We start from the raw sequence: 26,729 nt of genomic DNA, 5'->3' as shown, positions 1-26,729 counted from the left end.
ATTTTTTTGTATGTAAGGAGCAATACAATTGAATAGTGTTAGATCACATAGTTTACATTCCTTTTTTTTTTTTATAAGGCCAATAGGAGAGAACACTAAAATTAAGGAGAAAACAAAATAAACTAAGCACATATATCAGTTCCTCCACATAGTCAAAACCAAATATGACCTAGATCTAAACAGGAAGATACCAAACCTAAACAAGACAATCAAAAGGCAAAAAGGTGTATCAATTGCTGTCTCTTCTCTTCAAATAACTCAAACTTTGAACATCAAAGTGAAAAAATAAATAAAAGAATGAGATAAAGTGAAGATACGTAGATGAAACCAGACAAAGTGAAGAGCCCTTAAAGAAACCAGAAGCTTTGATGTCCTAAAGAAGTGCTGCCTCTTGTCATGTCAATAGCCAATTGAGTACACATTTAGTAATTACAAGTACTTAGGACTTCATGGCCATAAATGGCTAAACCATCTCTGTTTCAAAAACATGTTCACTATTTTGACATGCTTTTTCCTAGCTTTAAACTGGGTTACACCACCTGCTCATAACAGCAAGCACTGCACAATTTTTTCACCTGCTTCACTTTGAAACAAAAAGAGTTCTATCAATCTCCTATATCAATGGATGTTTCCCTTTTATGCATAATATGGGACCTCCCTGAACTTGGTTACGTTTATTCAATGCACGCCTAAATTATTGCTAGCGCTAATTTGATACCTTAGACCCCCCCTGGACGATATTACCTAATGAAGGTGAAAGACACGCACTGCCACGAGGGTCTAAGATATCGAATTGCCAAGTTGAATGAGTAACTAAGACAAGTGATAGTTTAGATGTGCACTGATAATCGAAGCCAAGTTAGGGGATTCCAAGGAATTTTGCTTTTTCTTTTTTTCTTTTTTTTACTCGTGCAGTTCCATAGTTCAAGCAAGTTAAATTTCCTTTTGTAAATGCTTGTATTTCGAGTTACTTCGAGATCATAAAGTTCAATCACTATCCTTCATTTGAGTTTGTGTACCGGAACCCTCGTGTTATGCTAAACTACTACAGTACTACTACTTTGATTTTCATCACTACAAAAACTCTATATACGTAACTATGGCTGTAATTCTCATTACCACCAGCTTAATCGAAGTATCTACACTAATTTGAGACCGAACATAACTATCAATGGGACTTCTAAATATAAGTTCAAGGTTGCCTCTCAAATATTAAACATTGAGATAGATACTCGGTTGTGTTGTGAGTTGGTGTCATAGAAGAATTCTTGAGGAATCTCTTCAAGATCTTATTCTTCTCACTCACTAGCAATGCAACTGTAGCACCAACACCAATCATTAGTAAATGTTTACCAATTTTCCCGTGTTCACTTGGTCAAAAATTTTGAAAAACATTTTCTCTGAAAAAGAAGTTTTTTAGAAATGAAAAAAATGACTTCCTTAGTGAAAGACAAACTCCACAAGTGACATTCAACATTAATTGTGTCTTCTCCACCCTCCAACACACACTTCATCTTCACCCCCATCCCCACCCCATCTCCCATAGTATTTGTCTAGATTATATACAAATGCTTTTCGTATAATATTTTTTTGCTTACGTACCGAATACAAGAAAATAAGTAAGAAACCCACTTATTTTCCGAGAAAACATTTTCCATAAAAAACATATTCGAACACACCCTATATGTCATCTTTCACTTTCCAATCGCAGATATCATTCAGAATTGAACACTGAAAAAGCCAAATGTTACTCTAGGCCCAGGAGCAAATAAATCCCATTAAGGCATTCACACAAAAAAGTGCTAAGTTAACATTGTTTTGGCCACATTCACTATGCAGGGGAACACCTAAAGGGAAACAAATGTGCATTTCTACAATTTGTATAACAATATCACCATAGATATGGGTGGATCTAGCGGCAGGGGTTGTACCTGTACACACTGTCTTTTGTTTGGGTATACATGTAATTGTAGATGTTCTAAATGTATCTCTAAATGCTAACTTTAAAACAAAAGTGGGTGCTAGTACTCCGCACCCACTAACTTGTAATCCCTAATCCCTCTCTTGTATAGCTCTAATGACACTTCAGCACTACATTGGTAGTTTAGGTAGATATCTAACTCTGAGTTACCGGGGATCAAACAGTTGAGAAACGAAAGCTACTTTGTAACATGATCAGCGGATCCTGCAGCAGGTAGACCACAAACAACTATTGTCTTAATTGCGGGAAGACACCACTTAGGATTAGATGGAGACTTTTTAGGAGCAGAAACACGTCCCTTTGGAATAATTGGGGATTTTGGAGGAGTAGGAATATGTTCCCTTGTACAAAATGGAGACCCAGAAGGAGCCATCAAACCAAGCTCGCGCATAACTTTCACTCGGCGTGCACTTGGTGTATATTTTTTAGCTGAAGCGGTCAACTGAAAGGCATGCAAAAATTACCAATGAGTTAAATATTACCCATTACTAAAGATATATATATATACACACACACACACACACACACACACACACACATATATATATAGACACACACACACGCACACACTCGGATTTAGTTAATGCCACCAAGTTCTCCTTTGATCTGTCGGAGATGTCTTATTCTTTTCGATTTTTGGGAATAAGTAGTCAGTTGGAGATGTTTCTCAGTTTCATTTTCGGTTAATAAAAAGAAACTCAAGTGAAATTTTTTTGGACAGTGTAACTGTAGGAAAATGCAATCTTAATATAGTGCGATATCAGAGTAGGAAGTTCAATAGGAGAATCAATTGTACTCACTTCATCCATGGACCTGCTCTTTTCCTTGAGACCATCATTTTGGGCTTCAGCGGATCTTTTCTTAGTTTTCTGTGAAAGTGAGGGGTTGATTTTTGCCCTTTCGGGTGATTTGCTCAACGAAGGTCCAGACTCCTGTAAGAAAATAAGATTATCAACGTCAAATCTCAGGCACAAATATTTGGATATGCAAGATTCAAACAAGGCATTCATGCGGCCGAACTTGTCTTCTCATGGAAGTAGGAGTTTTTTCTGTTTACAATACACTTTTAAGTTCTTCTCTGTAGCAAGATGGCTCTCCACTTGAGACCTTATTTCACATCAATCAAACTTTTGCTTCACAACACGGGACATGATTAAAGAGAAAGGAAGATGCACACTCACAAATTTTTTGTTGCTTGACTTGGATGTGTTCGGCATTTTGTCTCGCTTTCTTTTTCGGCTTTCCTCTTCCTTATGCTTTTCCGAGCCTAACTTCTTCACAGATTCTTTGCTGCTTGACTTGGGTGTTTTTGGCATTTTATCTCGTTTTCCTTTATGGCTTTCCTCTTCCTTATGCTTTTCTGAGCCTAGCTTTTTCACAGATTTTTTGCTGCTCGACTCGGGTGTGTTCGGCATTTTATCTCGCTTTTTTTCCTGGCTTTCTTCTTCCTTATGCTTTTCTGAGCCTAAATTTACTTTTGTCATCTTCTTTGCCTGCTTTGCATCTGCTTTTCTCGGAAAAGGACCTTGGCTGAAACCAACACAACATGGCTATGAATCAATGAAACAAAACATAAAAGAGAACATGCAAGTACACAAATCAGGCAAGACTTGACTTGAGAGCTGTGATTTTAATGAACAGCTCATGCAATTACACTTATAATTATCTTCTTAGCATTTCTTTCATTTATTTATTATTCTGACGATTGAATTTTTAGGATTTTGGTAGGGATAGTAGTGTTAAATTCCTAAAATTCCCAAGAAAGCAACTGACAAGATTAACGTTAATTTCCAGAAGCTGAACACAGCATTAGCATTTAAGGAAGTCCCGATTGACCAGGTACAAACTTACAAAGTAAAAATCTCTTAATACAGCTAGGGGTCTGCCAACACCCCCCCCCCCACCCCACCCCCCACCCCAAGGAGGCTTTAAAAAAAAAAAAAAAAAAAAACTGTAGCACTTGTAATAATAAAACGAAAGGAAATCTGGCAGATTTGCAAATGTTAAAGTAAAAATCGTTTACATGAGCATTGTTAAACAAATTTGGAAACATGATATTAACGATACTAAAGGTCCAGGGCTCAGCCCACCGGGCTTTGATTCAACTGTAAAGTATGGTGTGGGATGTGAGATGGGAACATGTTACAAGTTTGAACGCTAACGAGGTCCGTGGACTTAAGGATTTTCTATGTTATATAAGAAAAAATGCCCAGGTCTAAGATGATGATGCCTAATTAGCTCTTTATTGGAATGGGTGTTGTCGGAGAGAAAGGAGAGAGGTGATTTATTCCCATTGTTCATCTGGACACTAAGTAATTTGAGATGATAAAGACCATGTGCCTTAGTTTTATAAAAGAACAGAAAAACCACCAATCTTAGCAACTACGCTAATATTTCAATGCAGTTCAGATCTTTTATATGTTTATGAATAGACACTAGGTTTGGGATAACCTAGTTATATTTAGCAGAACCTGAAGGGCCGTAAATGGACTTAGCACAATGTCTCCATGACCGGTAAAGTAGTCACGGTTCTATTAGCAAGGCCTATTCTCCTGTTGCTAGGTCAGGGATGACAGCGAACTTGCGAAGAATGGGCCATATGATTAGTTGCAAAAGAGTCAATACTCCAGAAATTGAAACTTTTGAAGCAGAGGCACTTCAAGCAGATACGACATGAAGTTTACTGAATTTGCACAGGAACTGGTATCTTTAGACTTTCAAATGGCATTCTTGAACTCATGATGTCTTATTTGTTGATTTTTTTTTTTCTGCTCATTCTCCACTAGAATTTAACCCAGCCTGGTCCGGCATGGAATGAACTTCTAATCATGGAATCGACTCGATTATCAAATCATAAGTTCATAACCCTAGCCAATTCCCATTTTAGGTGGAACAAATTTATTAATTCTTTGATTCTAGTTAATCGGAGGGGTGTTGAACTAAGGACCGTAGAAACTAAAAAGGGCTATCTTGAATAATTGCGACAATCAGGTTCATTGATATTCCTAGCATAGTACGTTTTATCACACATACAATCATACTCAACTAGATGGAATTGTTTGATCTTAAAGGGGATCAACAATATGATTTGACCAAACTTTCCTAGAATGAGTCATATGCCTTGATTGTGTTCATTTATTGGGTTACTGACATTTATAGTGGTGCATTAACTAGGAGCCCGTTTGGATTGGCTTTTATTGTTTTACTTTTTTGAGTGTTTGGACAGTCATTTTGTGCTTTAGCAAAAAAATAATTGAGCCCGTTTGGCTTAGCTTATCTAAAGCGACTTATAAGCTGAAAACAAGCTTATAAGCCAAAAAAAATAATTAACTAGGCCCATGCTCTAGTGAGCTTGATTTTCTCTCATACAGTTAATTTCAACACTCATTGAAAGTTCCAATCTATCACAGGATACAGCACGTTACTAAATTGATGATGGTAATACATACCAAATCATTAAAGTTCAATAGATATAATCTATGTTGCTCGGACTCTGCAAAATTGATGCCGCACCCGTATCGGATCCTCAAAAAATGCACTATTTTCGGAGGATCTAACACAAACCTCTCAATATTTTTGAAGAGTCCGAGCAACATAGAATATAATCATATAATACCTATTCAGCCACTCTTCAGCGTCTATATATATACACACAATGTAGAAGCTATATTACCTCTCACCACCTCTAAATAAAGCTAAAATCCGGTGAATAAAAAATTATTCAACAATCCCCCATGATGCCTCCTCTGGAAATAATTTTACAAACATGCTCCAGCACTTGCTAAAACTGAGGCATCATCAACAATGATAATCTGAATATACATGAGTACCTCCCTTTGAAAATTCATTAAGTCATAGACAAACATACTTGACAACTAGCTTGTATAGTGATGGAGCAGGTTAACAGCTAGAAACAATTTGAGTCGCCTACGGGGTCCATCTCTCACGTTTCATAACGAAACAATTGGAGTGATTGCCTAAACAGTCCACCTTCGGCATTTCCTAAATAAATACGTAGCTGACCAAGGTACTTTCATACACTTCCACCCCAGGGTCATACACCAGCAGTTTTGACGGTTTTTAAAATATGCAACAAGGTTTTCCAGTATGTAACAGAAATCATGCCACTTCATATGATATACGTTTGGACTTTTCATGGAAGGTTTGAAAAGATATAATATAAACTAAAATTCGTTAACGTAAATATGAACTTCAAATAGAAAATAATGAAGTAGTTGAGATATTCTTACTATTTGCCTCGTATAGCCGAATAAGAACTTCACTAGCTTTTGTTTTAACTAGTTCCCACTCACTGTCGTTTGATTAACAACCTGTGGATGAAAGAACAAAAGATAAGACACAAGTACCACGTTGAGTAAATGTGTGATACCCAAGAAGAGTGTAATGCTGAAAGTGTGATTACATCATAAAGCAACTACTATCATCAAATTTCTTAGCAATTACCAGACTAGACCCAGCTTATATTGCCAAATTGAACCTCTCTATAAGTTTACCGATTCAGCTTTCTTCCCCACGTCATCGTTAATATAACTTCTATTGTTTTTGCTCTCAAGTCATCTTTGACAACTTTCAACTGTCTATAGTTTTTGCATTCAAGATTTTCAATTGGAATCTAATTCACGTATAACTTGAGAACTCCTATAACACAAGTTACACCTTCCAAATAAATTGAAAATCCCCCAGCGTTTCAGTTAGCACAACATTTACAAAGTATAATGAACCTCATTAATGTATATCGATCAGCACATCAGAGTAATAATTGACAAAACAGATTAACCATTTATAATAAGAAAAAAAAAAAAAAAACACGATAGAAACCACGTTACTTAGTACAAGTCGCTTAATGCACCACTACGGTAATTTGTAAAGACTGTCCTCACGGATGATTCATATTATCGATCGGTTTGATCAATACCGTTGAAGTCAAACATCCTTTTTCTTTTACTGTTTTAAACAAGAAGCTAGAAAAAGCTAAAAATCATGATATTCATATAAGACAAACCTAACATAGTGGAAGCTCAAAGCCAAATCCATTAGGCTATAGGAATCAACTATATCATTTCTGATTCATTTGGGGTCAGTTTCATTTCACTGAAAAACAAAATTCTCTAAATCTCACATACCTAATTTAAGTGTGTCAATATCAACTAACCCTCATTTCAACTTAGTTAGTATCGCCTACATAGATAATCAGATTTCCATTTTGTTCTATTCTTTCACATGCATTTCAAGATCCTTCAATGTCTTTTTTCCTATCAAGAATGAAGCATAGCAATGAATGTTCAACTAGTTAAACCCCCGAGGTATCAGAAGTGAAACAATCATCTACTAAAACAAAATTAATGACAAATTCAATGAAATTGTACAACAAAAAAAAATGGGGAAAAAAGAGAGAAGAAGATGAAACAAGAACATACCGGCTAAGAAGCTGAAACAAAACAAGAATGTGAAGAGGTGCTTTTACAGAATATAAAGTAATCAAGATTCTTTATTCTATATATACATGTATGATGGGGGGAAATGTATTGGGAATTGGGGAGAGCAAGCAACCAAAAAAAAAAGGTTTTTATACCGACAAATAAAAATATTATTTTGATGAATTTTTTTTTTTCTCCATATTTTTTTGGATCATGTAATTTTGATGTCTTTTTACAACTCCTTGTTTGTACAGGTCAGATCTGATGTAGTACTGTTATTCTTTTCTTACCCTTGTTTGGACAGTCAGATCTGATGTAGTACTGTTGTACAGTGCATTTTGTTACTTTCATATGATTTTATGACTTTTATTTATTAAAAAAGAAGAAAGGAAATCAATGCTCAAAATTTCACCAAGGTAGATGATTTGAGTGTTGTATTTTTATATGTCATTAATAATTTTAAACTGAGAAAGTATCAGTATCCACGTTAGAAATTATATTAATGATGGATAACTTTAAACGAGTAATATTAATTTTTTACATGTCAAGCGTGTATTTGAAGTTGGATATTTTTTGGAAATTTCCTTTGTAACGTTTCAATTTTGTAGAATGTTCTAACAATATACTTAACATTCTATCTTTGTAACCTTATGCAATAAACTAGGTAATCTACCCACGCAAAGCGCAGCGGTGAATGACCGCGTTAAACTTACAAATGATTCTTCGGTAATATCCTTAAATAAAAATAACTTAAAGGTTGTTTCTTATAAAGAGTAAAGATATTTATAGCAATATTTTCGAACATAAATGAGGAGATTCGACATTGTCGCATATCTTAAGAATCCAAAACTTTACATATCACATATCCAAAATTAATTTAGTTTAGAGCTATAAAAAAATTATCAGATAGTCACAAATATAAACTTTACTAATTTTATTTACAAAAATAAAGAAATATCGGTTAATCGAACCTACCCGTAACAAAATTACCACTGTATCTATAGATTACAAAGACACAAAATAACCAAATCTATCTAACTTTATAAATCCTTAAACAAATAAAAAGGATACATATTATCTAAATATTAACAATTACTTATCTAAAAATCATGAAGCATAGCCTCAATTTGTTCGGCAAGAAAATGCTTAGCTAAGAGTAGGGGTGTTGAAAAGAACCAAATAAACCGACAACACAAACCGATAAACCGAAAAGTCAAACCAGAAAAAAACCGACTAGTGGTTTGGTTTGATTTTGGTTTAAGATGTTGGAAAAAAATTTTGACCATAATTGGTTTGGTTTGGTAGATTTAACTAAAAAAAAAGTCAAACTTTAAATTTTGTTGTCAAAAACCCGACATTACATGTATTCAATTTTTAAAATATTTTATACATAAAAATATTTATTTGTAAAGTAATTTATAAATATTTCTTAAATTTTTTTCGTAATTTTTTATCTATTATCATATTATTAAACTTTGAACTTACGATTTTGAATGTAATAAGTTTTATATCTGGATGTTAGTAACTCAAATAAAGTCAAACCAAAAACTAACTCAACACTAATCCTAACAAAAGAAATTCAATTTACCACTAGAAATAACAATAATGTTGGATATCTATTCTTTAGTTTTGTATAATTGATTTAGAGAGTAAAAATACATAACTTAATTTTTTTTTTCTTTGTCATATAATTAATACTTATTTTAGCATGACTTAGTATTTTTAGATTATGGTCATTTTCTTTTATGGCTTGTTAATTAGCAATATTTATGTTAACCGATTATATTAGTTTTTTGTTGAATATTTTAATACAATTTATATATCACTGATTTCACATTTTGTGTTATTTTCATTAAGAAACACATTAATTATATAATTGTATCTTACTAGGACTAAAGAAATATTTAAAGTAAAAGTTATATGTTTTGTATCAAGACTATTCAAATGAAAAAATAAAAATAACTTAAAATAAAGAGTAAAAATTTACCGAACAACCCGATTTTCAACATAAATGAGAAAACCCGAGGTTGAAAAACCGAATTTTATTGGTTTGGTTTGGTCACAAATATAAATTTTAAAACCCGACCATAACAAATTGGTTTGATTTGGTGTTTAAAAAATCCTTAAACAAATAAAAAGGATACATATTATCTAATTATTAACAATTACTTATCTAAAAATCATGTACACCCCTTAGCTAAGAGTAATACATTTCTTCTCTAATTGCTTTCAAAATTCATGTGTTTGATGTTGGTACATCGAAGAGTATTAACATGAGACCATCAGACTAAGTTCATTAAATGACTTCTTACTTAAAGTGGAATAACTCTTTTGTATTCAGACAGAAAAAAAAAAAAAAAAAGTTCCGTTGAAGAACACATTATTGAACCTCCATTTTCATTTCTTTCATATTTGGTAACATGGCGTTATACAATAAAGATAAAATGCTAACATAAATGTTTATGCTTCTGGTTTCTAAACAGTAAAATATAAGAATAGTAATTATTATTAAAGAAACAAGTTAATCCCTTAAAAAAAAAAACAATTTAATCCATTCAAGTAAAATTAATTACTTTTTATTCCGGTGCTGAAATCTTCTACCCTATCTTTATTTCACTTATGATATGCATGAATTACTGATAATTTAATAATTTAACAATTACTTCATATTCTACTTTATCCTACAACAAATGTCACTAAACGTAGAAAATAAAATTGCATCAGATAAATAGTAAAGACAAATTATTAAAAATTATTTGTATAAAAAGAGAAGGGGATTGCCAATTGACGAATGGAAGGAATAAGAGGAATGCAAGAGAAACAGGGCAATTAAGGGGTTTAAAATGTGGCTTTTAAACTTGTTAAACGGCACAATTACACCGATTCATGAATGTGGCCTTCTTTGCAATAATGGATGCGTCGTTATTTTAAATTGGAACAAACCGTTTTGCTTTTCTTTTTGAATCAAGAAATAGATTTTTAGCAGGAAAACATGTCGAGAAAAGGTTTTTAAAAGAAGAAGAAGAAGAAGAAGACGGAAGTTTGGATTGGTTTTTGGTCAAAATCAAAACTAAATCAACTTAGTCTTTTTCTAAATATTAAAACCAAACCAAACCAAATATAATATACATTTATCGATTTATTGATTTGGTTGATATCGGTTTTGGTTAAGTTATTCGATTATGATATAATCTATGTAAGTTAGATTACTAAAAAACTAAATACTCTTGAAACTTTATCTTCCCGTGACACAAGAAAGATTGGCTAATCCTAATGGAAAAAAAAGACGTGATTAAAATTCGTGAATTTAATGGTAATTTCGATCTAATTTAATATATCATTTATATATATATAGTTATAAAATTATGTATATAATTTGTCGATTCGGTCCGATTTTTTCTTCGGTTTATTTTAATAAAATCAAATATTATCGATTTTCAAAAATTTGAAACCAAATCAAATCTAACCCAAAAAAGTGACGGTTTATTTAATCGATTTGATTTCGATTTTGGTCTGAATTGATTTTTTGATTCCTCGCTTTTATATATATATAACAAACTTAAAAATTGTAATACAAAATTTTACTTTAAAGTTAAGTAGTAGGAGTAATTTTTATTGTGATGTAAAGTTGTAAACAAAAGCACTCTTAAATATACCAGCCCACGCTAGAAAATATAATTTTTTAAAGAATTATATGGTCATTACCAAATACAGTACACTCTAAATTACCCCCAAAAAAATATATATAGCCCCTCAACAAGGGGTTGTCGATTTCTTGTCAAACTTAAAAATTGTAATACAAAATTTTACTTTAAAGTTAAGTAGTAGGAGTAATTTTTATTGTGATGTAAAGTTGTAAACAAAAGCACTCTTAAACATACCAGCCCACGCTAGAAAATATAATTTTTTAAAGAATTATATGGTCATTACCAAATACAGTACACTCTAAATTACCCCCCAAAAAAATTCTCAAGCTAGAGAAAATTATCCCTTTACGCAGCCCCTACAAGGGGTTGTCGATTTCTTGTCTTCCTACAAAAAGGTTTAAAAAAGAAACATCAGAGCTACTACAAACTCACTACTTGTCACTTTTGACGGCTGATAAGGAGGTAAAATCAAGGTATGCTAACAATTCCTTAGCTATTGAATTGTTTATTTTCGCAGTATGTGGTTGCTTCTGCATCCTCTTTTGCGTATGAAGATTTTGTTTCCTCAATAATATGTGAAATTATGTCAGTTTGATACTTTCTTGATGTTTTATGACACCCAATATCTTCCTTTAGGCAACTGCATTTACATATTTTGTTCTGCTGATAAAATTTTTAACTTTTTTTGGCATCTGATGCTCTGTGTTTTAAGTCTTGGAAGGTGTTTGATGAACCCTTCTTAATACATTGTCAAGTACAAATCTTTAGCTGTTGTTCTTCTTTATCTCTTCAACTAGTCATTAGTTTAACTAGACCAGATGCGAATCCAGAATTTTAAGTCAGTGGTACTGAATACAACTACTCCCATTACTCCTTTTGTGGCAGTGAGTGTGAACATAAGACTAATGTATATTTTTGAAAATTATTCCATTGTGTGTATATATATAGTTTGAAACAGCCTCTTTACCCCACAAAGGTAGGTGTAAGTCTGCATACATCCTACCGTCCCCAGACCCCACCTGTGGGATTGCACTTGGTATGTTGTTGTTGTTGTTGCGTGTATATATAGTTTGAGCTCAAGGCGCGCACTACCAGAACCTTGTGTCTGCCCTTGCTGGAGATGTGCCAGCAACTGTCTTAGTCTATCCTGATTCCTGGCCCATTTCCAAACAACAAGATCCTTATCATCGATTTAATTGCTAACTCACCCATAGTGGGTGTGTTTGTAAACTCACGTTTAATCACATTCATGGCTAGCACGCCCATATTAGGTGTTTTCTTCAACAAGATGCTTGTCATCAAATGAACAAATGGATTTGGGGACAAAGATGAACAAATGGATTAATATGATTCACTGCAACTTCAAGCAACTTGATGGTACCATTTGGTCAAGAATGGAATTAGTATGATTCATTTCAAACCATTGGATTCTTTTTGGAAGGCCAAATGTGTTTGAGTTTCTTACTAAAGAGTGGGTTTGGTATTGGGCAAATTGTAATGGCTTGAAGTAGTTGAGGCTTAGTATATATTGTAAGCATTTTGGCAGGCTAAAAATGTGGTTTGAAGTTCAAAGATCAAGCAATTTCTCATTAGACAACTTCTGGGGGAATGTTATAGGCCTTTTATCTTATAACGATAGTGTTTGGGCCAACTTCTGTGTACCTCAGCACTAGCACAGGTATATAGTGGCTTTAACCACCAAGATTTAGACAGACGGAAAAGACTCACTTAGCTTCTTCTTTTTTTTTTTGCTTTTGTTGGAATTTGAACCCTGGTCTCCGAGCATAATTTCCAGTTTCAACCTCTGGGTGAAGAATGCTACAGGCTATCTAATGCCAGTGATTTCATAAAGGTATCAGTAAGTCGAAGACTTACATGGTCGTGGAGATGTTCAGTGTTTTTGGTCTGTGTTGGACATCCTGTCCCTTTCCCGGAAACTAGAAGTATCATGAAGATGATGAATCTTCTAGGCCTCCTTCCTTCCCACGGAGAAAAGAGGGGGAGGTTAATAAATAATAAAAGAAAAGATCTGGAGTATTAATTTACTGGACTCTTTCAAGTTTCGCATTTTTTATCAGTTCGTTCTGTGAGTTGAACTGGTGTTATTCATTCGGAATGTTTGAGGAATATGAATAAAAAAGGATGTTTAAGTTGTCTGTCTAATGCTTCACTAAGTAAAAAGAATTTGTTTTTAACAGTAATTCATGGAATCATTAATAAGAAACAAGCTCTAAAAGAATTTGACTCTGCAAGTGCTTAGACACGATAACTTCATATCCATTGATAATAAAAGGAATAGTCAGATTCTTATAAGAAGCTCAAGAAGATCATAAAGAGTGAGTGCAGCTTCTATGGTATGCTGGTTTAGAGATAATGGCAAGGAAAGGTTGAAGTAAGTCTAGTCCATAGGAAAGCTTGGCACAATTTTTTGTTTGACTGAGGTGGAAAATCCATTGGAAGTAAATTTTTTTCAAAGAATGCTGGTACGCTGAAGTTTTGCATCAATTTTGGAGGATGAGAAGGGCACCCTTACGTTTATGGTGACGTGTAGAAAGTAGAGGTCATTCTTTGGATTGATTTGTTGCAAATTTTAAGTATGGTGATGTGTAGAAAGTAGAGGTCATTCTTTGGATTGATTTGTTGCAAATGTTAAGAATTCAGTTCCATAAGTCGCAATTGTCTTTACTGGAGCCTTGGCTAGGTGGAAGACCTAGTATCTGTCTATGGGTGGCAGATTGACTCTTATCAACTCAGTACTTGATGTACTTCCAACATACATGATGTCCCTGTTCCCCATCCCAACAGGGGTCATCATTAGGTTGGATAGCATCAGGAGGAATTTTTTATGGCATGGGAACAAAGAAAAGAAAGGTTACCACTTGGTTAAGTGGAAAGCAATCACTTTTGGCAAGAATCTTGGAGGGTTAGCGAAAAAAAAGAACTTGAAGATTCAGAGTAAAACTCTTAGAATGAAATGGTTGTGGAAGCTCACCAATGAGAATCAATTCCTTTGGGGGAATATTATTAAAGCAAAGTATGAACAGGAAGACAAATGGATCACTAAGGAGGTCACTGCACCATTTGTGGTTAGCCTATGGAGATCCATTAGAACACTGTGGAGTGAGTTGAGGGATAATTCCAGGGTCAAAGTGTTTGATGGGAGTAAAACTAGCTTTTGGAAGGACAATTGGCATGAAGTTGGCAGATTAGATTGGTCTTCCCAGATATCTTCAATATAGTTCTAAACCAGCAAAGGACTATAGCAGAGATGTGGACACCTCAAGGATGGAACATCATTTTTAGAAGACATATCAATGACTGGGAAGTACAAAGAGTGGTTGAATTCTTTGGTACACTAGAGCAATTTAGTGGACTACAGACAGGTGAAGATGTATGATGGTGGCAAGGCAGCAGTAAGGGTTTATTCAAAGTTAATGCAGCTTACAAGATGATGAATTATTCCAATTAGCAGATAGCCAACTGGCCTTGGAAACACATCTGGAAAACAAAAAGTCCTCACAAAGTTGCCTGTTTTGTGTGGCTACTGGCTAAAGAAGCAGCCCTTACACAAGATAATTTGATGAAAAGAGGTTTCATTTTATGTTCCAGATGCTTTTTGTGTGGGTAAACAGCAGAGACAGTTAACCATCTCTTCCTTCACTGTAAGATAACAACTCATCTATAGAGAATTATTCTTAATCACAAAGGCATTTCCTGGACCATGCCTGGGAAGGTTACAAATGCTCTTAAAGCTGGGAGGAAACAGGCTTACAGGCAAAGGACAAGACTAGATGGAGAATTATCCCTGTTTGCATTTGGTGGACAATTTGGAAGGAGAGAAACTCTAGATGTTTTGAGAATGTGGAGAATGGGGTGCAGAAGATCAAGTTAAGCTTTATTTTGCTGTCGTGTTTTTGGTGTAAGTAGATCTACTCAAATGATACTGTCACTATGATTGATGTTTTAGATACAATATAGAGAGAGAACAGTAAAAGTTAAGACTTTCTTTTAAGTAGGGTTTCAGTACTACCTAAGTACTGTTTTGCTACATACGAAATATAGAAAAAGTTACCAGTTTCAAAAAAAAAAAAAAAAAAAAAATTGTCTTTACTGGAGCCCTTTTAATTTCAGGTCCTGCTTGTGTATAAGGGTAGCCAGGGTAGTTATATTACAAGAACGAAGTGTTGAAGGGCTTGCAAATAGCTAGCTAGTAGGATTAGTGAAACAGGAACATTATGTTTTGTGCTGAGCTAACTTTGTCATCAGAGAGTAGAAAATTGGTCGTCATTAGCAAGAATTACTCAAATTCATTCGCCAATATGACTGGTATTCTTATGACAAAAGGTGGAATAATAGGTCATAGATATCTGCTTCAACTATACCAATGTCCGTTAGGGTTGCAATGGTTGCCAGGCACAGAGAAGGAGGCTCTGCAAAGTTGGAATCTTATGAGGGGGAAGAGAAGTCCAAGGGCACGGAGCGTGGCCGCATAGGACCTCTTTTTTGAGAACCATATTTTGGTGTAGGTTCTCTTTCCCTACCTTCACAAGGTAGGGGTAAGGTCTACGTACACTCTACCCTCCCCAGACCCCACCTGGTGGGATTATACTGGGTATGTTGTTGTTGTTGTTCTCTTCTTTTGGTATATGGCTTCTATACGAAGTTCCCACAATTGTTAATAAAATTATTTACCTTATAAAAAAAAATAGCAATGTATGTTACTTGTTGTTGCACCCAATTTTAGCTGATATTTGCTTAACTAGTTTTGTGATCTCTAAGTTGGTAAAAGTCTAGCATAACGGCTAGAAAGACCTTCAAAGTGGCCATCAATTCTGCTACTAACTTCCACTTTAGGGACTCATGTCACCACCAGTGAAACTTAAAAAAAAAAAAAAAGAGGAGGCAAACCTGTTTTCCCTTCCTTTTGCCTTCTTTTTATCAAAAAGCTGTGCAATTACTAATTAAAGGTATGAATCAATGATAAGGGGGCATAAATGATATGTCCATGTTCTTCAGTTAGCTAAAAGCATAAAAGGAACTCATAGTACAATTCCCCTTCTTTCTTTAACGCCTCCTAATTTCCAGGTCAAGCCAAAAGATACTGATCCTGTTAGATATTTGGATGCATTTGTTGCATTAATCTATGTTTTGGTTTATGCCAAGTTATTTTTGTTGTTATGCTAATTCTTACTTTTTGAGCGTGTGTGTGTCTAATCATAGGCAGTCAACGAAAAGGTTGAAGCCTTGAAGGATAAATATTCTCCAGGTAGCAGTAATGGTGGAATGGTGGTGGTCTCTACTGGGAGCTGCTGTGCCTGCTGTAGTAGCGGGGCAAGCTTTCAGGACGAAAAAGAGGAGAGATGAGGAGGAGAGGATAAAGAGGGCCAGAGGTCGTGAGAAGAACTCTGATGATATATTTGTTTGTGAAAGAGTGTGTACTTCAAACAGGATGCTCAAGAAGTTTGGTGCGTTTTCTAAGGACCCAATGCCCGATACCTGTGTTACTGTTTGTGGTGTCTCTGAGCTCGATGCTTGTGCTGATGCGTGTGCTCGGACTGTTTGTGTTAATCAGCATCAAGTGCCTAACTGGAATGATATCTGTCTTAAGAGGTGTCAAAGTGAGTGTCTTAGGCTCTCACAATCTTCTGTAGCGTCTTCTTAGCACATTGCTCTTAAAATTTTGCATCATTTGGAGAATTCTGGTCTATTGACAATCTTCTGAAGTTTATCAATATTATTTGTGCTATCTATTTTGACTACGCATCAAGATTTTAATATTGGTAGTTTGTGAATTGAAGACTAATAATTACAATGGAAACTTGTTTGCGAGAACCACCAGATTTCAATCAATCAACTATGCCTCGATCCCGAACTTATATATATTTTTTTTAATTATTTTTTTATTACATAGGGATAGGGGAAGGGAAAATGGGGGACGGGGTTACAATGTGGGGATTCGAACCCTCACCAACAAGGTGAAAGTTCATGTAGCCAACCAACTGAGCTACTAGATCCCTACCCCGAACTTATATGAATCTTGTGTTTTAGTTCCACTTTTGTTCTGGTCAATTTCATTCTAATTCCAAATAATTCACTCAAAGAAAATTAATTCTTAAAACTAGATGTTCACTAGATCTCATACTTTACATTATATGGCATACAAGTGTCTAACCAGTTCAAACGATTAATCATATCAGACAAATTTTATGTTATCTGTCAACCTACTTAATCCTCCTCCATCTAGGCATGGGAATCACATTGACAGAATGAATAGAAATACCATCTGATCATTTTGCCCTTGTTAGAGTTCTTTTTTCTCTTTTTTCAGACATGAAGTGCTGTTTTTAATAGTTGAATACTACTACTGATTGAGCTTGAAAAGCCGCATCATGTTTTTCTCAGGTTGATTTCCTTTTGGATTTTTAGAGACAGCCTAACTGATCAGCTTTTAGATTAGAATTAGCAAGGAAGCGTTTCTCATATGCATATGTTTTAATAGATTAGAAAGTGTTATCTACGAGTGAAAAATAGCACGTACGGTGTGGAATAATTGAGGTATATTCAAGCTGACCTGAACATCACCATTAGGAGTTGTTTTGAAGTTTAATGGTCACGCAAATCCAGGAAATACAGGAACGCTATAAAGGCGGAGCGACGGTGTGATTCGTACTAGGCCTATAAAATTTGAAACTTCGAGAGGTTCTTTGGTTCAGTCACTAATAATATAGAGTTTTTAATATGAATTATTATTCGATGAATATTAATACAACAGTAGTTATGGAGAGATTGCAGTACCAAAGTCAAGAATTAGCTTTTCTTGGTATTGCTAATACACGATTTCTTTTTCTCGCATAATTTTTGAGGGCATTAGTGACACTGAAATGCAAATCTTGTATCAGTATCGAAGAGTCTTTTATACCATAAGCTAAGCAATTCACTAATATTGCTGAATTTTATGCCAAAGATTCATTCTTTTTATACGGCAAACAAAACCAGCCCTGATGGTCTTGTAGACATTCTAGCGTCGTGTTGATTCGTTTTGGTCCATCTGTGGACATTCTACCCCTCTTCTCACACTAATCTTTGTTGCATTTCTATCAAATTCCTAGTGAGCCAAATTTTTAGTTCCAATGTTTGAGGAAATGCGCAAAAGAGGATTAATTATGGTTATAGAGGAAGAATAATCTTTGCTCGTGTGTGCCTTTTAACATAGTTGGCTACTACTATAAACATCGAGTGCGATTAACTTCTTATTGTGCGTTGCCGTGCTAGCTGTAGTGAGCTTAAGCTTTGAGGATGAAAAAGACATAGAGATTAAGGACATCAAACTTTTCTGCATTCACATTTTTATACTGTTTTAAGGTTAATCACCAAAGAGACGTAATTGCCCGAGTCAGAATTAGTTCAGATTTGACATATGGATTTTAACTTCAAAAGGATTGTGTGTCCTGAACATATTGGAGCATCAGATAAGTACCACGAAGATCATCAGTTCAATCTAATTTTGTTCGAAATACTACTACGAGACATCTACTTATGAACCCAAGAACAACCCCCCCCCCCCCTTCCAACCACCTTTTTTAAAAAAAAAAAAAATTGTGTTATCTAGTCTAAATTTCCATTAATTTTATGAGATATGTGTTGCCTCTCACCAACGTAAATACCGGATAATTTTGACAACGGAATCACCTAATATTTTCTTGGATTCCGTTGACCATTTGATTCTGAGATGCCTAGTGGAACACTACCTAAACCACTATGAAAACCTTAGTAGTCCTTCAAGATTGCTTGTTCTCCAGCGTAAGGCAAAGATTTCTTGACCAGAATATACCCATTCTTTTAGGAACATCACTTATTTAAGAGTTAGCAAATTAAAACCCATGTTTTAGCCACGAGCTTAGTGAAAATTAGCAAAGGTTGAAGGACTTGTGAGCCAAGTCAGTGGTTCGATCCTGCGCCATGTGAACTAAGCCTGGGGCCTAAATGGAGAAGGGTAGAGGGACATGCTCAATATCGCCGATGGCTGCAGTCGGTCTTAAGGGGTTTTGGCGCCAGACAGACTTCTCGGTCATTAAAAAAAGAACCATGTTTTCAGCTGCTAAACAGCCTTTATCAATTTCTTTGGTGCATACTTCTACTTGAACCAAGTAATCTCCCAGCTCAATAGCTTCCTCTAGTTGTGGATCCTTTTAGCTCCTTGCTTCCGCCCATTAATTGGCATTTGTCACCAAGAAAAGAAGCAAGGAAAGAAAGAAGAAAGAGAGCACTGTCCAACAAAATGCAACCTGCTCAGAGACTAGAGAGATAAATACTTGAATTTGCAGAAGAAGAATGATTAGATATTGCAGCATTTTGAATGATACTACAAAGAATTGCCCAATATGCTAAAGCACAAACATTGCCTTTACATAGAAATGGTAAATTGACCGAGTTGACGATAAGATGATTTATAGACAATATACACACGGACTCGGGGAAAACTTGTAGAAAGCCATTAAAAGCTACCTCAGGTAGCTGATCAAATCTTTCGGAAACAGCCTCCCTACCTTTCAAAGTGGGGGTAAGATTTGCGTACACTCTACCCTCCCCAGACCCCACATTGTGGGATTCTACTGGGTATGTTGTTGTTGTTGTTGTAGCTGATCAAAACTTTACAACACTAGAAGTACAAACACAACTGCTATGTCTCGATTCCAAACTCTCTCTAGAGAAACAACTTTAGAAATATGTGAATGAAGACAACACAGGATTTAGATATTTGAATTAAAAAATCATTCAACTACAAATATAAAATTCTTGAAAATTGAACAACATACAGTACCTACAAACCCAAGAGGGCTACCAACAACACGAAAATTTTCTACAACGAAAACGAGCACATATGTGCAGCTCCAAGATCAGCATATACACTTCTTCACACGAAGAAAAGTAACTATTTTTGGTCACTACTCATTTACTAACATTGACGCATTCAATAAGAGGATTCGTGATCACATAAACCTAACCACTATGCCAAAGCACAAATATTGCCTTTACACATAAATGTTGAATCAAATAAGCTAATGATAAGATAAAATTTTAGACAATATACACATGGAACTCAGGAAAATTTATAGCAAACAGTTGAAGTACCTCAGGTACCCGATCAAAGCTTCACCGCTAGAAAAAACATAACAACTATGCCTCAAAGACAACTTTAGAAAAATTTGAATAAGACAGATAAGAGAATTTAGAAGTTTGAAATAAAAGATCATTCAACTAAAACCAAGTCAACAACTACAAGCCTGAAAATTGAATAAATATAGTACCTACAAACCCCGGAAATCTACCAACAAGAGAAATTTCTACAAACACAAGACATCTAACAACAACAAGCTAAGAGCAATTTCTACAATGAGAAGAAGCACACTTGTGCAGTTCTGGGGTCAGCATATATACTTCTTCACATGCATGAAGAAAAACAGCTACTTTTGCTCACTATTCAACTTACTACGACATCGAATCATTCAATTTAAGAAGATTCTTGGCAGCTCATGTAAACCTTACCACTTTCATATGCCTCAAAACTCCATGACCCCCTAATCAACTTGATCACTAAACATTAATTCTTGAGGCAATTCATTTTAGAAACCATAAAAATGAACCCTTTTTAGGCATACTTCCTAGGCCTACCTCTTTTCTTAGCTCCTGTTGACACCGGTCTCGGAGTAGCAGCAGGAGCCTGAGGCCTAGGCTGAGCTGGCACCGAAGCCGGAGCAGCAGCCGAAACCGGAACAGGACCCGGTGTTGGAGTAGCATTTTGGTTAGCAACATTCACATTCCCCTCAGATGAAAACATAGGTGGCATCCAAGTAGGAAATGCACCAACAGCAGCAGCAGCATTAGCAGAACTTTTCCCATTTCCCAAATTCTCCAAATCACCATTCACAAAACCCATAGGAAAAAACCCCCAAATGCAATAATAAGCTTCTCTCCCAGGCACCAAAGGTGGCATTGACAAAATCTCAGTAGCAGTAAAAGCCCTCTTACATTTATCACACCTTAAACAACACCCTTCATAAACCCTAGGATACTCATACAAATTATAACAATAAGGACAAGCTGTCCACAAATTCACCACATTTTGCCCTCTCATCCCACCACTCACCGGTGTCGCCATCTTAGCTGGACCCGGGTTCGAGTTTTGACCCGACCCACTCTGAAAGCTCCTCTGGCTCACCGGGCTCGGGTTGGGGTTCTGATTTTGACCCGACCCGGACCCGCTAGCCCGACTACTCCTCCTCACAGGCAACTTCTCATCTGGTTTTTTCTGCTGTTTATTATAAGGACCTCTTGGTCCCCTTGGTCTACCTCTAGTAGGAGCCAAATTAACCCTTGTAAAAAGAGAAAGCTCGTTATCATAAAGACCCTTTTTTGTTGGATCTGAAAGAACAGCCCAAGCATCAGCAACAAGACCAAAAGCTGAATCTGCAGATGGGTATTTGTTCTTATCAGGATGAAGAAGAAGAGCAAAACGACGATACTGTTTCTTGATTAGTTCAGAATCTTCAGTACGACCTTGGATTTGAAGAATAGAGTACCAGTCATGGTGATTGTTGATACGTTTCGTTGAAGCTAAAAGCACCTCAGCAATGGCTAAGATCTGGTCAGGTCCTTCTAATAAAGGTTCAGTTTCTTGTGCTAAAAGTGCGAAATCTTTGCAAGGGGCGAAATCTTTTTCGCGTAAGAGTTTTTCTGCAACACCTAGTAATCTTTCTGCTTCTGCTCTGCTTGTTGTTGTATGATGTTCCATTTTTTTGGGTTTTTTTTTTGCGGTTTGGTTTTTGGGTTTTGATGATCTGAAAATGGGGACGGAGAAAATGATGGGTGGTTTTGGGGGAGGGGGGTGGTTACTGTAGAGTGTGCAAAGGTTGTCTTTTTTAGGACCAAATGAGGGATAGAAGTGAACTTTGTTGTTTAAGCGTTATCTACAGTGGAATGTTTTTAGGCCTCGTTTGATACAAGGATAAGGATAAATAATTTTGAGTTTATATTTAAGATAAATTTCACGTTTAATTGAGATATAATAGTGGTATAATTAATCCGAAATTAGTTAGCTGGTATTGTAGTGTTATTTAATCCCTGTGAAAGGGTGGAATAATTAATCCCAAGATAAGTTATACTGGGATAACTTGTTTCCAACCAAACAACTCTTTAAAATGTAAGGGGTCGTTTGGGAGCTGGTTAAGAGTAACTTATTCATGTATTAAAATTCTGCATGAGCGTTTTTAAAAAAAAATCCTGCATAAGTAATACTGCATTTGGTAACTAGTTATAAGGTGAGTTATTCATAAATAAAATTAGTATGGTATTTGATTTGCAATTTAGAAACCTGCATAACTAATGCATGTATAAGTTATAAGGGAATTTATGTATTATTTTATGCAGGGCAAAAGGTAGAATAACTAATACGTGAATAACTAAACCCTGCATAAAATAATACATAAATTTCCTCATAACTAATGCATGCATTATTAATACATGTATAACTCTAACCAACTACCAAACAATACCTAAGTATTTTGGTGGATATATCTGTCATTTCATAACTGTAATTTCCTGTTTGTTCATAGTATACATTTTCTTGCAGTAGGTACTACTAAGCGGAGTACTGTTTAGTAGATAATTTCAGAAGTCTCCATAAAAGATTTGACTTTACTATAACACATGCATCTTCTAATGTTTTAAATATGAAACGGACCTTTTTTTAATACTCCCTCCGTCACAATTTATATGAAGGTATTTGATTTGATACAAAATTTAAGAATTTTTTTTAAAAAAACTTGTGGTCTAAAGTGAGCCATAGATATTTGTGTAATTGTAAATCATTTCATTAAAGGTGAAATGTGTATTTTAAAGTTGAATTGTTAGTAAATACAGAAATATGTCATTCTTTTTATGACAAATTAGTTTGAAAAGAGAGTCATATAAATTGAGACGGAGGGAGTGTTTAATATAAAAAAAAAAAATTAAAAAAATAATCCTTTATATTTGAGGTAGGTTTAAAATAATCTTACATATAGAATCTTGAGCAGTTTTGTTTCTTTAGTATGCTAAAAGTGAACGTTTTTTGCCTTAATTGATAGTTTAGCACTTTGATTGACAAATTTAACAGGAAGCGTATATGAAAATATAACCGGAACTCACGTTTAGATGTTCGATTTTGCAGTTTCTACTATATTTAGTTCGTTTCTTGTGTCTCGTGCAGTTTTTATTATTTTAAAATTTATTTTAGTGTCTGGTGCATTTTTTATGTTACATTTTGAGATTTGACGAAACTTTCAAGGTGTTTCAAGTTAAATATTTTTTTCACAGTTCTCGTTAATTCTAACAGCTAAAGCTTATTAAATATTTAACAAAAATCAAAAGTGTTCACTTTTGACAAATTTAAAGGTACAACATTGGTTAGGACTATACTTAAGGGACCATTTGCAATCTATCCGAAAATTAAGGTACCATTTTGTCACTTTCTCTTTAATTTAACAAAAGGATTTTGTAACCTAAAAATGGACAATGTACCCCCTATGGGCTAACTGTTGTAAAATCAAACTAAAAGAGTAACAATATTAAAGGATGAAAGCAACATAATTAGAGAGATAAAGAGAGACAAGAGAGGAGAGTATTTCTTATTTCTTCCAAGTATCAAGTGTGTACAAGTGTTTTCAAGTGTGTATTCATATCACATCATATACCTCTATTTATACTATTACATAGAGGTAGAGTTACAAAGGATGTCTTAAAGATGACATTTGCCAATTGACATCATGGGATAGTTATGGGGGAGATCATGTAGGTGAGGGAGTAATAACCACATAATGGTGAGGAAGTAGTGGAGGATTAACTATACATCATGAAGAAGAGTAGTGAGAGTTAATTCTTTCGGAGTTGGACATCCACCATATTATTCTAATATTTCATAACACTCCCCTTGGATGTCCATATAGATAATGTGTCTCGTTAAAACCTTATTAGGAAAAACCGATTGGGAAAAATCTAGTGAAGGAAAAAGAGTACACATATCTTGTAACACGCATTGCTTCTTTGCCTCGTTAAAAACCTTGCAAGGAAAACCCAGTGGGACAAAACCTCGGCTAAGGGAAAAAGAGTACAACGCGTATTATACTCTCCCTGATTAAAATATCACTAAATTCTTGGAGACGACGCATCCAAATCTTGTATACCGGCTTCTCAAATGTTGAGGTTGGTAATACTTTAATGAACACATTCGTCAAATTATCAATCGATTGTATTTGTTGAACATCTATTTCATCTTTTACGTTGAAGATCATGTCTGGAAAAGAACTTTAACGAAATCTGTTGTATTCTGTCTTCTTTGTTATATCATTCTTTCAATTGAGCTATGCAAGCTTCGTACAATATTGTTGAAATCTTCATTTCCAAATAAATATCATACTATTGCAAAATATGCCGAATCAATCAGACACGCATTCTTGACTTGCTTTGTAGGTAGCTATCACCTTGGCAGGACTTGAATAAGTATCAACAGTTGACCGACATGTCGAAAGTAATAATGCGGCAGTATCTTCACATACAAATAAGCAACTTGCTTGAAGAACAAACTTTATGTAATAATACAAATAATGTCCTATTATTGGCATGAGCTCATCTTTATTTATATCTAGCGACATCACAACCATTGGGGTACTCAAGGGAATCGCTTTAATCCATATAAAGATTTGCTAAATCTTTATTTTCTTAAACCTTTATATGCTTCAGAACAAATTAAATTCCGCATAGATTTCTTTCGTTGTCTATATAGCCATATTGACAACATTAATTATACGCATTCAAAATTTTCATATATTGCCAGACTGATAAGAAGCCCCATTGCATCCACCACAGGAGAATACATACATCTCCATACAATAATGTCAGGACTTTTACGAAAAACATTTATGCCACAAGGCACAAGCCGTGCTTTATATTTACGATTTTTATTTCTCATTTTACTTTTCGCACAGGAACCCATTTGTACCCCCACTGACATTATACCTTGAGGTCCTTGGACTATAGGTCCAAAACATCACTTTTCCAAGTGAAACAAAATATACTTGAACTGTGTATTTTATTTGGCCAATCATTATATCTGTCCACATTCTTTGACCGATTTGAATTCAAGATCCTCATCACCATTTATAATGTCGAGCACTACATTATTTCAAAGATACCATCGAAGGTCATTTGATATCGGTTCCAATACAACATAACTTATCAAGATCTCTTTATTTTTCTTCATTTTCAGTGACCTGAACCTAACCAAAGGTTGTATGAAACATTATGTGTTGGTGCTATTTTAAAGCACTTGTCTCATTGATATGACCATCTTGATCATTTGCTCATCTCCTTCTTCAAGGAGTTTTATCTTTGGAACCGATCGATCTATCGCCATAGACTCTGTCCTTCAAGGACTTTAATTCTAATTGGAATTGGAGCATTTGCAGCTGGAATATAATATTCACTTTTGGGCTAGTAAATGCGTCTAGCAGTTAACTTGAATTCTAGCAGTTAACTTGAATTATCTTTTCAACGTGGATCATACCGGTGATTATTTATTACATAGACCTTATTTTCCAGCCACTTATCATCCCTCGCCCTAACGTTAGGAAATCTAACATTTACCTCCCAACATTATTTGGGGACCCATCTTTATGCGTTGTGGTGGAGCAATTAAATCATATACCGCACATTCAAATTTTTAGATGGGAATTATTTGGTTCCTGACCCTGAACCAATTATGATAGGGGAACTTATTATAACTTGTTGGCTTGATGTGTACAAGTTTGCTACATATTAAATAACATATCTCATCCAAAATTTCATTTTGGGAGTTTATTCTCATAACCAATTGTTTAGTTGTAATTGGAGGCATACAATTTCTGCTAAACCAACTTGGATATAAACCAGCATTATCAACATCATTTCATAATTTGGAATCATGCTCTTAATTTAAAAATTTGAGCACACAACCTTGCAAAAACCAAATTGCAAGTTGATACCAAATGCACATGTGACCATAACATAGATGCATCTATTAAAACCATATAATAGTATATATATACACCTTTTATACGTATATATATATATATAACCTTTTATACGTATATATATATATATATATATATATATATATCACCTTTTATACGTTCCAAAATCATGGGAACCTTAGCTGGTAAATTAATTAATTTGTCATCATGAGAACAAGTAGCACAAGCGAATTTTTGAAGAATCTTTTATTTCTTCAATATATAACCACATGAATTCTCAATTATTTTCGCATCACATTTGAACCGGATGGCCAACCGGTCATGCCAACTTCCATAGCATGTGATTCCATCATGCTTGTATTTATGTAGTACAAATTCGAAGGAAAAACGAGCAACGTTACACATACATTTTGTTTACCCGCTATAGTTGCAGTAATATGAAGATATTAAACCTTCTCATAATTTATAGTCTCAATATAATTCATATTTGGCCAATGCCTTTGAAACTTAAAAAGTTTCTTTTGAGACTTACTACAACACCAATATTATGAACAATTTCATTCCTCCGGGAAAGGAGTTATACCCTCTTCTCTGGTAACCCGCCGGTATTGCTCCGTCA

The 26,729-nt window shown here is 34.9% G+C and overlaps 3 protein-coding genes across 5 annotated transcripts; 1 reads left to right on the top strand and 2 right to left on the bottom strand.

Moving 5' to 3' along the window:
* Positions 1-1,747: 1,747 nt before the first annotated feature.
* Positions 1,748-7,575, bottom strand: LOC132033625 (protein PXR1-like). Of its 2 annotated transcripts, none has more exons than XM_059423647.1 (5): positions 7,420-7,575; positions 6,232-6,312; positions 3,163-3,531; positions 2,782-2,913; positions 1,748-2,423 (listed from the first exon to the last, which is right to left on the bottom strand). In XM_059423647.1, the coding sequence occupies exons 3-5, from the start codon at positions 3,463-3,465 to the stop codon at positions 2,160-2,162; spliced, it is 699 nt and encodes a 232-aa protein (XP_059279630.1). In that variant the 5' UTR covers positions 3,466-3,531; positions 6,232-6,312; positions 7,420-7,575; the 3' UTR covers positions 1,748-2,159. The 2 variants fall into 2 exon arrangements, with proteins under 2 accessions (XP_059279630.1, XP_059279629.1); XM_059423646.1 differs by having other exon boundaries at positions 3,163-3,511.
* A 3,765-nt stretch (positions 7,576-11,340) lies between these two features.
* On the top strand, positions 11,341-16,814 carry LOC132033624 (uncharacterized protein At5g64816-like). 2 transcript variants are annotated; one of them, XM_059423645.1, is made up of 2 exons: positions 11,341-11,539; positions 16,333-16,814. In XM_059423645.1, the coding sequence occupies exon 2, from the start codon at positions 16,342-16,344 to the stop codon at positions 16,726-16,728; it is 387 nt and encodes a 128-aa protein (XP_059279628.1). In that variant the 5' UTR covers positions 11,341-11,539; positions 16,333-16,341; the 3' UTR covers positions 16,729-16,814. The 2 variants fall into 2 exon arrangements, with proteins under 2 accessions (XP_059279628.1, XP_059279627.1); XM_059423644.1 differs by having other exon boundaries at positions 11,347-11,539; positions 16,287-16,814.
* A 3,472-nt stretch (positions 16,815-20,286) lies between these two features.
* On the bottom strand, positions 20,287-22,001 carry LOC132033623 (uncharacterized). The gene has a single exon (XM_059423643.1). The coding sequence runs from the start codon at positions 21,856-21,858 to the stop codon at positions 20,716-20,718; it is 1,143 nt and encodes a 380-aa protein (XP_059279626.1). The 5' UTR covers positions 21,859-22,001; the 3' UTR covers positions 20,287-20,715.
* Between the last annotated feature and the right edge of the window lie 4,728 nt (positions 22,002-26,729).

This window comes from Lycium ferocissimum, chromosome 10, assembly GCF_029784015.1.
Source record: "Lycium ferocissimum isolate CSIRO_LF1 chromosome 10, AGI_CSIRO_Lferr_CH_V1, whole genome shotgun sequence".
NCBI classification, from domain to species: domain Eukaryota; kingdom Viridiplantae; phylum Streptophyta; class Magnoliopsida; order Solanales; family Solanaceae; genus Lycium; species Lycium ferocissimum.
This window is presented reverse-complemented; position numbering and strand designations above follow the sequence as displayed.